This window comes from Podarcis erhardii (assembly GCF_964252035.2).
Source record: "Podarcis erhardii genome assembly, chromosome: 4".
NCBI classification, from domain to species: domain Eukaryota; kingdom Metazoa; phylum Chordata; class Lepidosauria; order Squamata; family Lacertidae; genus Podarcis; species Podarcis erhardii.
Genome location: NC_138508.1, coordinates 23,454,320 through 23,470,382, shown reverse-complemented (window position 1 = coordinate 23,470,382; position 16,063 = coordinate 23,454,320). Strand labels below are relative to the sequence as shown.

Here is a 16,063-nt window from a genome sequence, read left to right as displayed (position 1 = left end):
CAACAGTCACAGCAGATTCTAAGAGAAGAAACCTGTTTTGGGCACTCTGAAATCATGTATGTTAACAAAAGCCACAGGATGACTAACAGAACAACCTGCACACCAAGTCCATTCCCACAATCCTTCCGTCTAAGAAAAAAACACACTCAAATGAGCATATCTGAGTATGCCAGATTCATGTGTGAGGATGTATATGTGGGTAGAAGGCAGGAATGCAAACCCACCCACCTGAGGACATACCTTTGTGAAAGGAAAGGCCCCATCAGCTGAGGTAAACATTACTAGAAAAAGAGGCTTACTTGACTTTTCTCTATATAGAGCAGAGGTGAGGAACTTCTGTCCCTCCAAATGTTGCTGAACTACAACTCCCATCATCCATGCCCATTGGCAATACTTGCTGGGGTTGGTGAGAGTTGTAGTTCAGTGACTTCTGGAGGCTCAAAGACTTCCTTCCCATACCTGCTTTATCTGAACATCACTGACTGGCTTGCCTCTCAGCCTCTCTCACTTTCCTACTTTATTGGCCTTGGGCCCAGTATACCTGAAGCAGCATCTCCACCCCTATCATTCTGCCCAGACACTGAGGTCCAGCTCCAAGGGCCTTCCGGCGGTTCCCTCACTGCAAGAAGTGAGATTACAGGGAACCAGGAAGAGGGTCTTTTCGGTAGTGGCACCCGCCCTGTGGAATGCCCTCCCATCAGATGTCAAGGAAATAAACAACTATCTGACTTTTAGAAGACATCTGAAGGCAGCCCTGTTTAGGGAAGTTTTTAATGTTTCATCTTTCATTATGTTTTTAGTATCCTGTTGGAAGCCGCTCAGAGTGGCTGGGGAGGCCCGGCCAGATGGGCGAGGTATAAGTAAATCATCATCATCATCATCATCATCATCATCATCTTTATCTGTATTTCCTTACCTCATGTTTTCCCATCCTAGTGTCCTGAGACAAGGACGAGGATAAAAATGTGTTTGGCAAACAAAATTGAAGGTGGCTGCCTTATTTCCACCACAGAGCAAGACTCCATGATGATATAGCAGAGGAGGGAAGAGAAGGGATGTTGAAGCTTCTCACTCTGCTGAGAAGCCAGAGTCGTCCTCCCATCAACTGGTCACAGCCATTCCACCAGATTGGAGGAAGAGATCCATACCACCAAGAGACCAGCAATTTTTGGCATCCCCTCTCCTCAAATTGCTTCCACCTCAAGCTGTCCATTGGAAGAACTTGTAACTAAGGGCTGCTTCACAGTTCCACTTGTCCCAGGCGCTCTAGTTTTCCCCTGCTCCTTTCCCATGGAAAATCCGTTCTTTAGTTCTAAACCAGAGCAAATGTCGATCTGGGGAAAACCTGAATGGCTGTTTGCTCCGACTCAGCTCTGAAGAGTGGAGACAAAGTGTGGAAAAGCCCTAAGACTTGGCTTAGAATCATAGAATCATAGACTTGGAAGAGACCACAAGGGCCATCGAGTCCAACCCCCTGCCAAGCAGGAAACACCATCAGAGCACTCCTGACATATGGTTGTCAAGCCTCTGCTTAAAGACCTCCAAAGAAGGAGACTCCACCACACTCCTTGGCAGCAAATTCCACTGTCGAACAGCTCTTACTGTCAGGAAGTTCTTCCTAATGTTTAGGTGGAATCTTCTTTCTTGTAGTTTGGAACCATTGCTCTGTGTCTGCTTCTCTGGAGCAGCAGAAAACAACCTTTCTCCCTCCCTATGTGACATCCTTTTATATATTTGAACATGGCTATCATATCACCCCTTAACCTCCTCTTCTCCAGGCTAAACATGCCAAGCTCCCTTAGCCGTTCCTCATAAGGCATCGTTTCCAGGCCTTTGACCATTTTGGTTGCCCTCCTCTGGACACGTTCCAGTTTGTCAGTGTCCTTCTTGAACTGTGGTGCCCAGAACTGGACACAGTACTCCAGGTGAGGTCTGACCAGAGCAGAATACAGTGGCACTATTACTTCCCTTATTCTCATCTTTCCTCCCAATCCAATTTACTTTTGCGTGGTGTCTTTTTAAGCTGGTAAGCCTATGGGCACAGACTGCCTTAAAAAAAAAGTGATCTGTAAATTACTCTGGGAGCCTTTTTTTAGCTGAAGAGCAAAGAAGGAAATGTTGAAATGAATAATGAATAGAAGAAGCCTCCAGAGTCCCTCTTGCAGGCTCTAGTAAAATACAACAGAGGGAGGGGAATGGAGATAGTAGGAATTAGTCAAGCCTAGATCTGCGGCAGAGTCCTAACTAGACCTCTGCATGAACCAGGAAGGCCAGTGAAAGCATTGTTGCCAGGACAACAACCAAGGCCAGTCGGTGTAGCAGCCAGGAACTCCAGCTCCAAGATGGCTTTATCCCATGGCTCTGTCTATCATGCAGAGATGGAGACTATCCTCATCCTCCTTCCAAGAGCAAGGAAAATAAAGTTTAAAAACAGCAGCAAAACACACACCAAATAGTGGTTGTGTAACTAGTACTGCATGATCAGCCATATGGAGTTCTGGGTCATCACTTGTTCAGAACAGATTTATTGGAAGGAAGCTATACCTGAATATACTGTGGTACCACGGAAGTCGATTGGAATCCATTTCAGAAGTCGGCTCGACTTCCAAAACATTTGGAAACCAAGGCACGGTTTCTGACTGGCTGCAGGAAGCTCCTGCAGCCAATCGGAAGCCACGGAAGCCCAGTTGGACGTTTGGGTTCCAAAGAACGTTCACAAACTGGAACACTCACTTCTGGGTTTGCGGCGTTCGGGAGCCAAAACGTTCGACTCGCAAGGTGTTCAGGATCCAAGGTACGACTGTAGTCATAATAAGTTCTTCTTTCTCTCTCACACACAGTTGGAGAGGATGGAGTAGAGCCAGCACATAACTCAGTTGGCCAAAAAGCTTGTACTAATTTCCCATAGGCTACTTGGCCAGATTCACAGTTCTTGGATTAATTTGCAAGGCCATCAACAACTTGGTTCAGGACACCTTAATCCACATATCCCCCCATGATCATGGAGGTCTTCAGGGGAGTCAGGGGTCCCCTGTGGCTTGGATGCCTGGTTCATATCCACCAGGAGCAGTGTGTTCAGTATTGTGGGCCCAATTCTATGGAACTCCCTCCGGGCTGAAATCAGAATAGCTCCCTCCCTGCTGAACTTCCAGTGCCTGGTGAAGTCATTAAAAATAAATAAATCAGCAGCCCTTTTAATTAAGTTTTCTGATCTCGCAGTTATTTTTAACTGTTTTCACTTTCCACTGTTTTTATCTTTACTGCATCTTCTTAACCTCACTCCGCACTGTTTAGAGACTTGAGATGCTAAACAGTATATAAACTGTTTAACTAAACAAATAAGGCACAGATACATACACAGAGCGAGAACTACAAATTACCTCAGTCTGTTCTCTTTTAGAAAACGTTGCTGATAAAATCCTGTTCTGCCATACTTGCGGGCTCCAAACATCCCACTGCAGCACACAATGTTTCCAGGAGTTGCCCCCATAGCACAAATGCTGTTACACACAATATTTTATGTTTCTTTTTTAAAAAGTTACCAATTATAGGTTTTATTTATGGTTTTTAGTTGTAAGCCTCTCTGAATGTCTCTGGACCAAAAAGTAGGGCAAATATACTTTTTGTGCGCGCGCGCGCGCGCGCGCACACACACACACACACACACAGTCAGGCAACAACCACAAACAATTTTGACTGAAGTCAGTGCAACTCACCTTTTCCATTACTTGTGTGAAGGATTTAACCCCATTCAAATGCAATCTGCTTGTTTATGTATTATCACTCATTAACCACACAACATGTGCTAATTGGCTTACCAATTACTGGGATGTCTGTGTTATCAACATTTTATCAACCACTTTTAATGTCATAACCATCACCACCTTTGCTTTTCTGCATCCCTTTTCCTACTAACCTCACAGTTTACAATGTCATCTCCCTGCCTCTCAAACCAAGAAACTGCAACTCAGGATAACACCTCATGCATCTGCTGAAGTGGACTGTAATCCACGGAAGCTTGTGCCAAAATCAATTTGTGTGTCTTTAATGTGCCAAAGGACCCTCTGATGTTTTTATACTCTGCCGCGAGCCCCAAATTCTCTTTACTTTGGTCTACACAAGTAAAGAGGTCACAGCCACACTTGGAAACTGTAGTTTATTCCTCACAGAGCTACAACCCTCAGCATCCTTAACAAACTACGGTTCCTAGGATTCTTTGGGGGAAACGGTGTACTTTAAATGTATGGTGTGGATGAGACCATAATAAAGAACATGTGCAATGATACCCTCTTCTCATCATGCAAGTGGAGCTGGCTAGGCCTGGAACCGGGTTTCTCCCCTCCAGTTCCTGCAGCCAGTGAGGCCTGGCCTAATAATAATAATAATAATAATAATAATAATAATAATAATAATAATAATTTATTACTTATACCCCACCCATCTGGCCAGGCCTCCCCAGCCACTCTGGGTGGCTCCCAACAGAATATTAAAAGCATGATAAAACATCAAACATTAAAAACTTTCCTAAAAAGGGCTGCCTTCAGATATCTTCTAAAAGTCAGACAGTTGTTTTTCTTTGACATCTGATGGGAGGGCGTTCCACAGGGTGGGCGCCACTACCAAGAAGGCCCTCAGCCTGATTCCCTGTAACCTTACTTCTCACAGTGAGGGAACTGCCAGAAGGCCCTTGGACCTGGACTTCAGCGTCTGGGCAGAACGATGGGGGTGGAGACGCTCCTTCAGGTAATAAGATTACAGTATAGTGTAAACAAAACTTTTATATGCACTGGGAAATAAACAAACAAGAAGTGGGACTTGCTGTCTTGTGATATTCACTTGATTGAGATGGTCTGGTGCCGAACCAGCAATATCTCCTATGTATGCCTGCATAACAGTTTATAACTCAGGCAGATGAACAGCCAAGCAGCACCATGGAGAGTGCCTGGGAGACTGGTCCATAGAGATCTACAAGCTGCTACATGCCTTACTGAGATTTAGCTTAGGAACTCCTCAGATCTTTCTATACGGCTCGAAATCAACTGCTTACTGTTTCAAATTGGCTCCTAAAAATACTGATAACAAATCAGCTATAAAAAACCCAGCCATTACCCTAGTCAAAGACAAAAACTGTGCACAAGGTGTTATCAAACATACATTCAAAAATTACAGAAGAACTGCCAGAGCGTGATCCCACGCCTGCTTAGGAAAAACAAAGGAAGCTGTCTCATGCAGAATCAGACCACTGATCCACATACATCAGGAATATTTACACCAGCAAAGTGGGCAACTCTCTCAGTCTGCTATTAACGTAGGCGCTTAATTCTTGCAGAACAAAGCTTATGAAGGGTACAATCTGGAGGAGGTCCACAAATGATGACTTGGCTTACCCGCCAGCCATTATCTGTGGTTGCCACCGCCAACTGCAAGTGCCAAGAGACTTGGGGCTGGGAGAGAGGAAGATCTGCTCTCATCCCTATTGCAGCTTGGAGAAGATAAGCAATGACTAGCGTCTCCTGCTATTTCTTTTCTTCCAGGAGTGGTGCAAAGCAGATCTCACCCTGTGTACTTCTTGGTGCCTTGCTTGCAAGGCGGCCAGGGAGACCTGCTTCCGAACAGCTGGTTGAATGGACACCTTTCAACATGTTTCCATCAAACATCCAGAGAAACCTTCCTTTCAGGGTTTTCCTGTTTTCTGTAGTGCTTTTAAAGGAATGGGCAGAAATATGTCCCCAATCGCCTTTTAAATGTGCGAAAGTTCAGTGTTGTTATTTTCCCTGTTGCTGCATCAACACCATTCTCAAAACTTGGTTGGGGCTTCCTTCTAGAGCTAGGCAATCAGTGATAATCTAATTTATTAATTTATAAAATGTTTCATATATCTTTTTATGTTTTTATTTAAAGATTTTTCATGAGCAACAGAAATACTTTCAGCATGTCTGTTTTCAAATCATAGAGTCCTCCATACCGTTCAGGTTCATACATCTTAATTTAATAAAAAAACTCTAAGAGGTTTATACGAAAACAACAATGCAACAGCATTCAAGAAAGTTTCCTAAAAAATAGATAAAAACAAAACACAAGTGCAAAAAAAAAAACAACAACCCACAACCCACCTCAGAGCAGTACAAAACAAAAAATAAAAATTAAGAGTCAAGAATCCAGGGAAGCTAGGATAAGCACATACATTTTTAAGAGGCATATAGAGGTCATTATTCTCTTCAACTCACAAATTACCCAAGGGAGGGCATTTCAGATGGTGGGTGCTATCACCAAAAAGGCCTGTTTTTGCATTGTCAGCAAGTGACAATCTGCTGGCCATGGAATAATCAGTAGACACCCATCCCTCAGAAGCTCTCAAAGCCCATCTTGCTCTGAACCCGGGGAGGTGGTCATTATGATGTCATAATGCTGCATGGCCAATTGAATTTGGCTACATGATGGTATCACTAATGGTAAACAAAGCCAGTTTAGAATGAGAGCAATTCTTCCCAGGCTGTTCACATCCATCTTGTCTATCATGAATCACAAAGTGCATGAGATGATGTCTCCAAGGTCAAACAAAAAACTATCGAGGGCAATGTTTATCAATGGCTGCACATTTTCATCCTAATTAGCAACAGTCCCTAAAACACACACACACAAAATGGCACATTTTCCATTTGACTCTAGAGACTTCTGTTCTGAGTTTTCATTCTCCCAGTGCTTAAGGCTGCCAATCAGGTTTGAAAGGCTGAACAACCAGTGCCTACTGAGGGCAGTTAAGGAAGGTGCTAGGCAGGACATCCGGTGAAATTGGTGTGTCAGTACCCTGCACAGACAGTGAGACCATTTATACTTTCAACCGATCACAAGATGGGAGCTATTCTCGATGCAGAAATATTACCTTGGCTCTATAATAGACAGAGTAAGATAATTACTATGCAAGCAAAAATATTGGAGTGTTACCTCAGGAAGTGCTTCATTTTGGTGTTTTTGTTCTTCAGTTCTTTCGCTTTCGGGAACTTATCCTCAGCTGATCACAAGCAATGTTTTCTCCAGAAGTTAAATATGCTGTGAAAGCAAGTTGAACACGTTTGGTGAAAAAGAAGTAATCAGGGCCCGAGTCTAGTTGGGTGGTCTTTTCAAATGTCATTAACGTGTGTGTGTGGTAGGATATAATCAAAGCCAAAAGATGCATCTAAGCACTCGAGGTCAGATTCAGCATTTGCAGAGTTGAATGGGTGACCCTCAACACATTCATGTTAAATGAATCCCTTTCTCGTTCAGGAGAAGGTAAAACAAACTGTAAAATGGCTTTGTTTTCCTGAGTGTTACAGTTTAAATGAGAAAAAGTTGGCTAGTTCTTGTGACACTGCTACACAGATCCGATCCAAGCAAGCAAATATATACCTTTAAAAAAAAAATGACAATGGGTCAACCAAGCACTGAATTACATATTGCTTCAAATAAAATAAAATAAAGTAAGTAGGCAGCCAGGTGAAAGGTGACAAAATGTTTGCTTGCTGCCGCCACTGAATTAACCTGTTGTTCGTTTTATCTATTTAAAGTTTATTGTGGGTGCTTCAGACAAACTCGTTTATTGAGCATTCAACCTGATCTGTTCGTAAGGAGGTTAGACAATGGCCCCACCCGTACCCTACATTTAAAGCAGTATTTTACTAAACAGTCATGGCTTCCCTCAAAGAATCCTGGGAACTATAGCTTGTTAAGGGCACTAATATTAGGAGATGCCTAGTCCCCTTACAGAGCTAAAATTCCCAGAGTTCTCAGGGAAGCAGGCTGACTGCTAAACCAGCCTGGGAATTGTAGCTTTGTGAGGGGACTATCTTTGATAGTGTGCATGTAACTAACGTCTGTAAATAATTCAGAGGTACTTGGGGAAAAGATGCAACTTTTATCCAAAACTGTATCATCATTATGAGGTTCTGATTTGAGATTATCTGGGTCCCTACTATGGAGTTCCTGAGGGCAGGACTTGTAGTGCACATCTTGTAAGTCAGAGAACTTCTGTTATAAGGAAGCCTGCCAATGAGGGAAAGGTGAATCTGTTCGTGTCGTGAAATAAATGACACTGAACAGCTTCACCATTTCCTCTCCGTAATGGAGCAAGAGTTTCCTTTGGGCTTTCTTGATGTTATAATTTATGTTGCTATGCATTCCTTTTTTTAGTCTCATTCTAACAGAATGTCAAAGTAGGAAATATCAAAAAGGGAGATCTGTGAGCTGCATCCTCTGCTCTCTGTACACTGGCACAAGGACTTCTGCGCTAGCGGGAGGGCGGGTGAATTTTAACGATGCGCAACACAGGGATCCGAGGCAATGGCTGTGCTAGCAGAAAACCGTTGCGCAAGAGATTGTCCAATCTGTCGTGCAACGGAATTGCCAGCAACCGGTTTATTCCATTCTGCCACACGATGTGCTGCTGGTGCAAAACATTTCATCACAACAGAACAAAGCATACTGTTACAGTGGTGCCCCGCAAGACGAACGCCTCGCAAGACGAAAAACCCGCTAGACGAAAGGGTTTTCCGTTTTGGAGGCGCTTCGCAAAACGAATTTCCCTATGGGCTTCCTTCGCAAGACGAAAGCCCATAGGGAAATCTCCCGGACAGCGGGGAAGCGCAGCGCGTCTTCCCCACTGTCCTCGGACCTCCTCCGAAGGCTGGCGGTGGGGCGGAGAGACCTTCTCCCTGCGCCAGCCTTCGGATGGCTGTCCTGAAGAATTGCGGTGGGAGGAGGGTTTTCCTTCCCACCGCCAACTTTCAGAATGCTGTTCTGAATGTTGGCGTGGGGAGGAAAAACCCTCCTCCCACCGCAAGCCCCGGGAACAGAGGAGAAGCGCTGCGCACCTTCCCCTCTGTTCCCGTACCTGTCCTGAAGGCTTGCGGTGGGGAGAAAAGCCCTTCTCCGCACCGCCAGCCTGGCAAGCGGTCTCCATAGGAACGCATTAATTGATTTTCAATGCATTCCTATGGAAAACCGTGCTTCGCAAGACGAAAAACTCGCTAGACGAAAAAACTCGCGGAACGAATTAATTTCGTCTTGCGAGGCACCACTGTAAATGACTTGTGACTTAGCACTTCTTTGGATACAACCCAAAGTGTGTGACTTACATGCAAAGACTATCCGAATAACATCCAGGTGAACGCTGTCAGTGATTGAAGAGCAACAGGGGTTTTGCCTTCTTTGTTGCACCCCAAAGTTGTGGACCTCCCTGCCCCTTCCTTGCTGCTATTTGGAAGATGCTAGTAAAAGTTTTTATTCGCGACTGCTTTCAGAGAGGGCATGTACATACGTTACAGTGGCGTAGGCACAAAATCAAGTAACTGGAAATCCAAACAGAGCTTCAAATCGATGCACTGCAAATCTTTGTTAGAAAAAAGAAGCAGGTAGACTTTCCTCCCAGACACAGTTTTCAGAATTTTTTTTGTGCTGGGCTAAACCCCCGGTTCCAATGGGGCTCAATTTCCTGGCCTAACTCCAAAAGCACTTGTGATGGATTGGTTTGGGGCTCTTCCAAAACTTTATGCAGCAGAAACAAGAAGTTCTGCCTCTCCTAACTGTGAAGCAGCTGGGAATAGCATGAATGTGGTTCCAACCCAATCCAGTACAGTGGTACCTCGGGTTAAGTACTTAATTCGTTCCGGAGGTCTGTTCTTAACCTGAAACTGTTTTAACCTGAAGCACCACTTTAGCTAATGGGGCCTCCTACTGATGCCGCACCTCTGGAGCACGATTTCTGTTCTCATCCTGAAGCAAAGTTCTTAACCTGAAGCACTATTTCTGGGTTAGTGGAGTCTGTAACCTGAAGCGTATGTAACCCGAGGTACCACTGTATTTTTAGCACAGGCGGACATTTCATCATGCTACTGCAAAGGCGTTTTGGAGCCATCAGGAAAGTATTAAAATTTCAGTTCACCTGTTGGGGAGGGACGCTTGGGTCCACTGTTATGCGACCACATCATGGTATGACACTCAATCACACTAAGGATTCTGCACATTAAAAGGCTGTAAAAGGGCAGACATGCTCCCATGTCTACTGACCCGCCTTCCCAAAATTTTGAGCTCGCTTGGGATAAAAACATGGCCAATTGTACCATACAACCCAGAGAGGCAGTGAGGTTTTTATTTTTGTTTGAATGCAATCCTTTTATCCTGCCTACTGATCTCTCTCCTTTCTTCTTCTTTCAGAAAGATCTGTGAATAAATTATAATGTCACCTGCTAAAAGGGAAAGCACTCAAAAGCAACTTTCCTGTTGGCTATCATGTGAGTGCTCGCTGCAAAACTACGCGAGCCCCAGCCGGCGAAAGCCTCTTTCATCAAAATTGCTTTTGACTGCCTTGTTCCTGCTGCTGTCCCTGAATTTAGCTGCAATTACTACTGACAGCAGTGGCACCTGCTTGAGGACAACGAGGAGGAGAAGAGAAAGAATGGCTAACAGCAAACTGATTTCATTAATGCCTTGGCAGGCAAGCTTGGCTTCTAACACTCCCTGAAGATGCCTTTGATGTTCCTTATATTGTACCAAGACGGGAGATGGGGGAGAGGGGTAGAAAAGCAAACAAGGAAAGGGAAAAACAAGAGGGAAAGCTGCCCACCCCTCTTCCCTAATTTGACAGCGACCTTAAGTTGAGAACAACCATGTACATCAGTGCTCACTTCTGCTCTCTTGGGACATGCAGTCTAATTAGCAGCTAGTTCCATAGATTTACTCAGCATCTGCAGACATCCCTGATTGAGCCAGCCATCCAATTCTTTAAGTGCCTGGAATGTGATTTGCAATTATTTGGCAGGGTGAAAGGTCAAATAGGTTTGGCCTTTGGTCTGAAGCAGCCTTCCCCAACCTGATGCCCTCCAGAGGCTGCTGTGTTTACCTCACCCTGCATGGCCAATTGTCAGAGTCAGGGGTGAGATTCAATTTAGTTTGCCAAATGGATCAAATTCGCAGTTTCTGGAACGGTACGAGAACCGAAACAAGGCAATCCTCCGAAATTCACAGCCGTTCGAAACTTGCTGTGTGTTTCTCCAACCAAAGAACCGAAAAGTCAACAGGTGCAAAATGCCATCACCTTGACGCTTGTAGGGGTGAGGCAGTAGGAACAGCCTACCCTAATATCAAACCAGTTGCCCTGGTTGCTGGTGCATTTTCAGGGGCTGCCTGGCCCGAATTTGGTCCACCAGCCTCCCCATTTGGCCTGCAAGACTGTTCCAGTCCAGCCCCGCCCACCTGCCCCAGATCCCAGCATCATATATAACATCAGGTGAGGGGCAGGTAAAGCTGGGGGTGTGGATGAAAGGGGCTTAGCAGGCACCACCAGCAAAAGCACATTTAAAGGGAAGTTTTCCTTCTGCACATATGTTTTCCCTCTGCACATAACTGTTGCATTATAGGGAAGCATTGCATCGTTCTCTTTCTACACATAACTGTGGCCTTATGGGAAGCATTGCTTCTTTTCTCTTGCATTCTGGGAACTCTCGCTTATAATCTTTTCTCTGTTTCTGCACACACTGTACGAACCTGTTCCAAACACCAAGACATTCTCTCATCGCTCAGTTCACCTTAAGTTCATGGTGACTTGTTCTCCATGCATAGTCGACCATATCTATAGAACTTGATTATTGTATTCTTTCATGTTATGATCAATCATTAGTAATTGTTTTATGCCATATTAATCTTTAGTTATTATTAATTAGGAGGTTTCATGCCTGTCTAGTCCCAACCTCGTTTCCCAGCCTTTAATCTACCGGTGATTAATGTTCACATGTAATTCCCACCCCTCACATGTAATTCCCGCCTTGTATGTATGTTAACCAATCAGCATTAAGTTTCTTTGTGTTTGTATCAACCAATCAGCCACAAGCACACCTGTGGCAATGTTTGTAATATTCAATAAAAGAGAGTTCCCGGGACTTCCCCGGCAGACGCCTCATGACATCCACTGCTCGTCTGTCGTGATTTTCATTTCTACAACATTCCTCAGGACCAACTCTTAGGATGAACACACATGACCAGGAGCCACACAGAAGCTGTTTCAAAAGCTTGTTATGCTGCATGGACTGGTGGTTTCACCTGTGGCCTAGTCTAGCATTACCATCCTGACCATGGGTAGGCAAACTAAGGCCCGGGGGCCGGATCCGCCCCAATCGCCTTCTAAATCCAGCCCGCGGACGGTCTGGGAATCAGCGTGTTTTTACATGAGTAGAATGTGTCCTTTTATTTAAAATGCATCTCTGGGTTATTTGTGGGGCATAGGAATTTGTTCATTATTATTTTTTTACAACATATAGTCCAGCCCCCCAGAAGGTCTGAGGGACAGTGGACCGGCCCCCTGCTGAAAAAGTTTATTGACCCCTGATTGTGACACTTCTAGATTATGTTTAACACAAGGAAAAGCAGCTCTGGGAGGTGAGAATTCAAAGTGGCAGTGGAAGCTATGTTTAAACATTTTACCTCATGTGTTCATGTGTTGGAAGCCTCCAGGTGCTGCTAACCTAAAAGTCCCATCATCCTGATCATCAGCCATGTTTGTTAAGGTTGATGGGAGTTGCAGTTCAGAAACACCTGGGGGACCAAAGGTGTCCTGACTCTTTATTTTACCTCAGCATAAGAACGTAAGAAGAGCCTGCTGGGTCAGGCCAATGACCCATCTAGTCCGGCATTCTGTTCTCACAGTGGCTGACCAGTTGTCTGTAGGAAACCAGCAAGCAGGATTCGAACGCAAGAGCGCTCTCTCCCCTCCTGTGGTTTTCAACAACTTAGGATTCCAAACATGACTTTTCCACTGATGCCCCTCGAAGCTGCTTAACTGCCTGCCCCCCACCCAAAATAGTTTCAAAATGGCACCTGATGTCAGAGAAGGAGAGATGAAAGCATTGGGTTTACTGTGTGGCTGGAAGCCGAGGAGGTGACTCTGGCAGAAATCAGGATGAAGATGGATGTGGCAGGCAGTGGGTTAAGGCACCGTTCACTGGCAGCACACCGTAGGTCCAGATGTATTTTTAAAATACAAAATGTGCCTCCAACGTATACTCACACAACTGCTTCAGAGATGAATCCTGCCTCTGTTGCATCATGGTAGGACAATTCAACCTCTGCCAAAGCACAAGGAGGAAGCTAAAGAGGGCCTTTTGGAGCAATCAAGGAATGAGCAGATTCTTCATCCTGGCAAGATTCATAACTAGGAGGGGGCGTCTTTTTTAAAAAAATTGCAAGGTTAAAAAATATGCTAAAGAGGGGGAGATCTAGAGGAAGATAAAAGATGAAAACAGAAAAAAAAACAACAGCAAGGAAAGGTAAGGTGTAAATTGAGTCATTCCGTTTCCTGATGTGCATTTTCAAGAGTGTTTGTCAGCAGAAGTAATGTGGGATTTTATTTTATTGCTGCTTATTTAAAAAAATTAATTTGCAGCTGAATTCCTTGGCTTTGTTTGCAATTAAATCAACAGAATCCAGAGCCAATAAACAGAGACATCTGTCTTCCTGTTTTCTGATCAAAGAGATGTCAGAAGAAAATTAATAGCAGCTCCTGGAATGAGCTGTAGGCATTATTGACCTGATCATATTTTATTCTACCCGTTCCTAAGAGACAAGAAAAGCCCTGCTTGGGCCTTCTACACTCCTGGTTTGAACAAAACAGGACCAAGGGGTGAGCTGTGGCAAGGAGTCATCAACCCTCTTCCTCATAAAGCTCATGTATACAAATATCTGTACCGTGATGCCTTTACACATATACAGGTAGATCTCCTCAGACACAGGGGTTGAGATGTCAGATGGCCATTCCGGGGTTTGTTTTTTCCTGCTCTCCCACCCATTTTTATTTATTTTCTGAGTTTTCAGACACAATATTTTCCCAGCCCAACTTGGAGCGGCCAGGACTCAAACTCAAGACTTCCAGCTCTATCACTGAGCCACAGTTCTCCCCGACCTCAATATTATTTATTAACCACCTTCCACACGTCTCAAGGTACAAAATCAAACAAAACAGCTAAAATACGGTTTAAACCAACACAAAAACATGTCAGCTGAATTTAAAAACAATATGAAGTAAACCCCTATTCATCCCTATTCATTCACAGAGACCCCTATTCATCCAATGACAAGTTTGTTGCAGAGCAGAGGGGCATGAAAGATTAAGCTCAAGGGCCTTATCAAACCCTTTTTGAGATTCCAGTGCAGCTCACAGCTGTTCTTCCACACAAATGACTGAACTATCTTCAGGGCTAGCTGTAATTATTTTCTCAGTGTCAATATCCTTCCAATTACTTGATAACTCAGAAACAATACAAAGCAGAATGAATTGTTGTGCAGGTGAAAAAATAGATAAATAAGCTCCCCCTCCTTTAAAACTCATGGACAACTTGTGGGCGAGAAATTTGGCCATCCCAGTTGATTCGAGTTTGGCACCCGTACTACGTATTCCCCTCACAGAGCTGTAATTCCCACAATTTCATGAGAGGGATTGGCTGTTAGCACCCTCTGCAAACCATAGCTCTCTGATGGGAATAGGAGTCTCCTAATATCTGTCAGCACTGCCAACCAACTGTAGTTCCCAGGACCCTTTCACCATGGTTTTTTAAAGCGGCATGATGCTACTTTTAATGTAGATCCAGACTTCAGAAGGTAAAGGTAAAAGGACCCTGACCGTTAGGTCCATTTGCGGACGACTCTGGGGTTGCGGTGCTCATCTCGCTTTATTGGCCGAGGGAGCCGGCGTACAGCTTCCGGACATGTGACCAGCATGACTAAGCTGCTTCTGGCGAACCAGAGCAGCGCACGGAAACGCCGTTTACCTTCCCACCAGAGTGGTACCTATTTATCTACTTGCACTTTGATGTGCTTTTGAACTGCTAAGTTGGCAGGAGCAGGGACCAAGCAATGGTCACCCCATTGCGGGGATTTGAACCACAGACCTTCTGATTGGCGAGCCCTAGGTGCTGTGGTTTAACTCACATTGCCACCCGCTGTGTATGTATCATGCTGTGTATTAAAGAGCATTCCAAGGGCCCCCAAAGCACAGCACCAAGCCAGAGATGAGACCCTTCCCCAAGCCCTTTGTCAGCACTCAGGGAAGGAACAAGGCCAAAAAGGGAAACTTTTAATGTTTAATACATTATTGTATTTTAATATTCTGTTGGAAGCCGCCCAGAGTGGCTGGGGAAACCCAGCCACATAGGCGGGGTATAAATAATAAATTATTATTATTATTATTGTTATTATTATTATTATTACAACAACAAATAGTGGCTACCCAAAACTTGTGAACTTCTCATGGAAGTTCTTCCTATACAACTGTTAAATGGCAACACTCCTCAACACATACTCCAAAAAGAAGAGGAAATGGCAGAAGCAGCAGAGTCCAAGAAAATCCTCCTTCAGTACTTGTGTTGATGTTCTGCAAAATCTGGCACGTGGTGTCCAGGACCGCAAGACAGGCTACAGTAATTTGGTAAAGTGAGCCACAACAATGGTATCTCAACTCAAGAGGTGACGTCTCTGGTCCGTTGCTGAGCTCCTTCGGCAGAAAGCACTAATTATTTAGCAGCATCTGTTTCACTACAGACTGCTGGCGTCTGAAAGACAGCCAGTGGAAAACTTGCAAAGCTTTTATTTTGTTGTGGTGTTTATATCCCACCTTTCCTCTAAATTTTGTATCTGGCCAAAATTTGCAACCACCACTAACGCAGCCTCAGGTAAGGCGCTGGGCCTTGCCTCTGATGTTGGCCTGAATTTCAGAGGCAATCAGAACCAGCCAGCCTACAAAAACTCACACTGCACATGTCTCACTTCAGTCTGGGGCAGGTGCGTTCCAGAATGAAATAAATATTACCCTTGACATTTGGGGATTCCTCTAACAAAGATACACAATTTATTTGTATCTATGTTACAAGCCCACCTTTCCCTCCAGGGAATTCTAGACAGTATGTACAGAGTGGAACACAGGTGGCCCTCTATTTAATTTTGTGAAAGGGGGGTGGGGAGATGCCGGGTGTGTAAAAAAAGAGATGGAGAGAGAAAAGGAGGTGGCAACAAGACGGGAAAAGGGGAACAGGCTCCACTCACT

The 16,063-nt window shown here is 44.5% G+C and overlaps 1 protein-coding gene across 5 annotated transcripts in view; it reads right to left on the bottom strand.

Moving 5' to 3' along the window:
• The window catches only part of ELMOD1 (ELMO domain containing 1), a 49,861-nt gene that overhangs the window by 28,691 nt on the left and 5,107 nt on the right, over window positions 1–16,063 (bottom strand). For 4 of the 5 annotated variants that reach the window (XM_081860668.1, XM_081860672.1, XM_081860669.1 and 1 more), the window contains one exon: window positions 6,946–7,050. In XM_081860668.1, the coding sequence (XP_081716794.1) occupies window positions 6,946–6,962 (17 nt within the window). In that variant the 5' untranslated portion in view covers window positions 6,963–7,050. Of the gene's footprint in view, window positions 1–6,945; window positions 7,053–16,063 lie in introns of those variants that run through there. The other variant, XM_081860670.1, reaches the window with a different exon arrangement.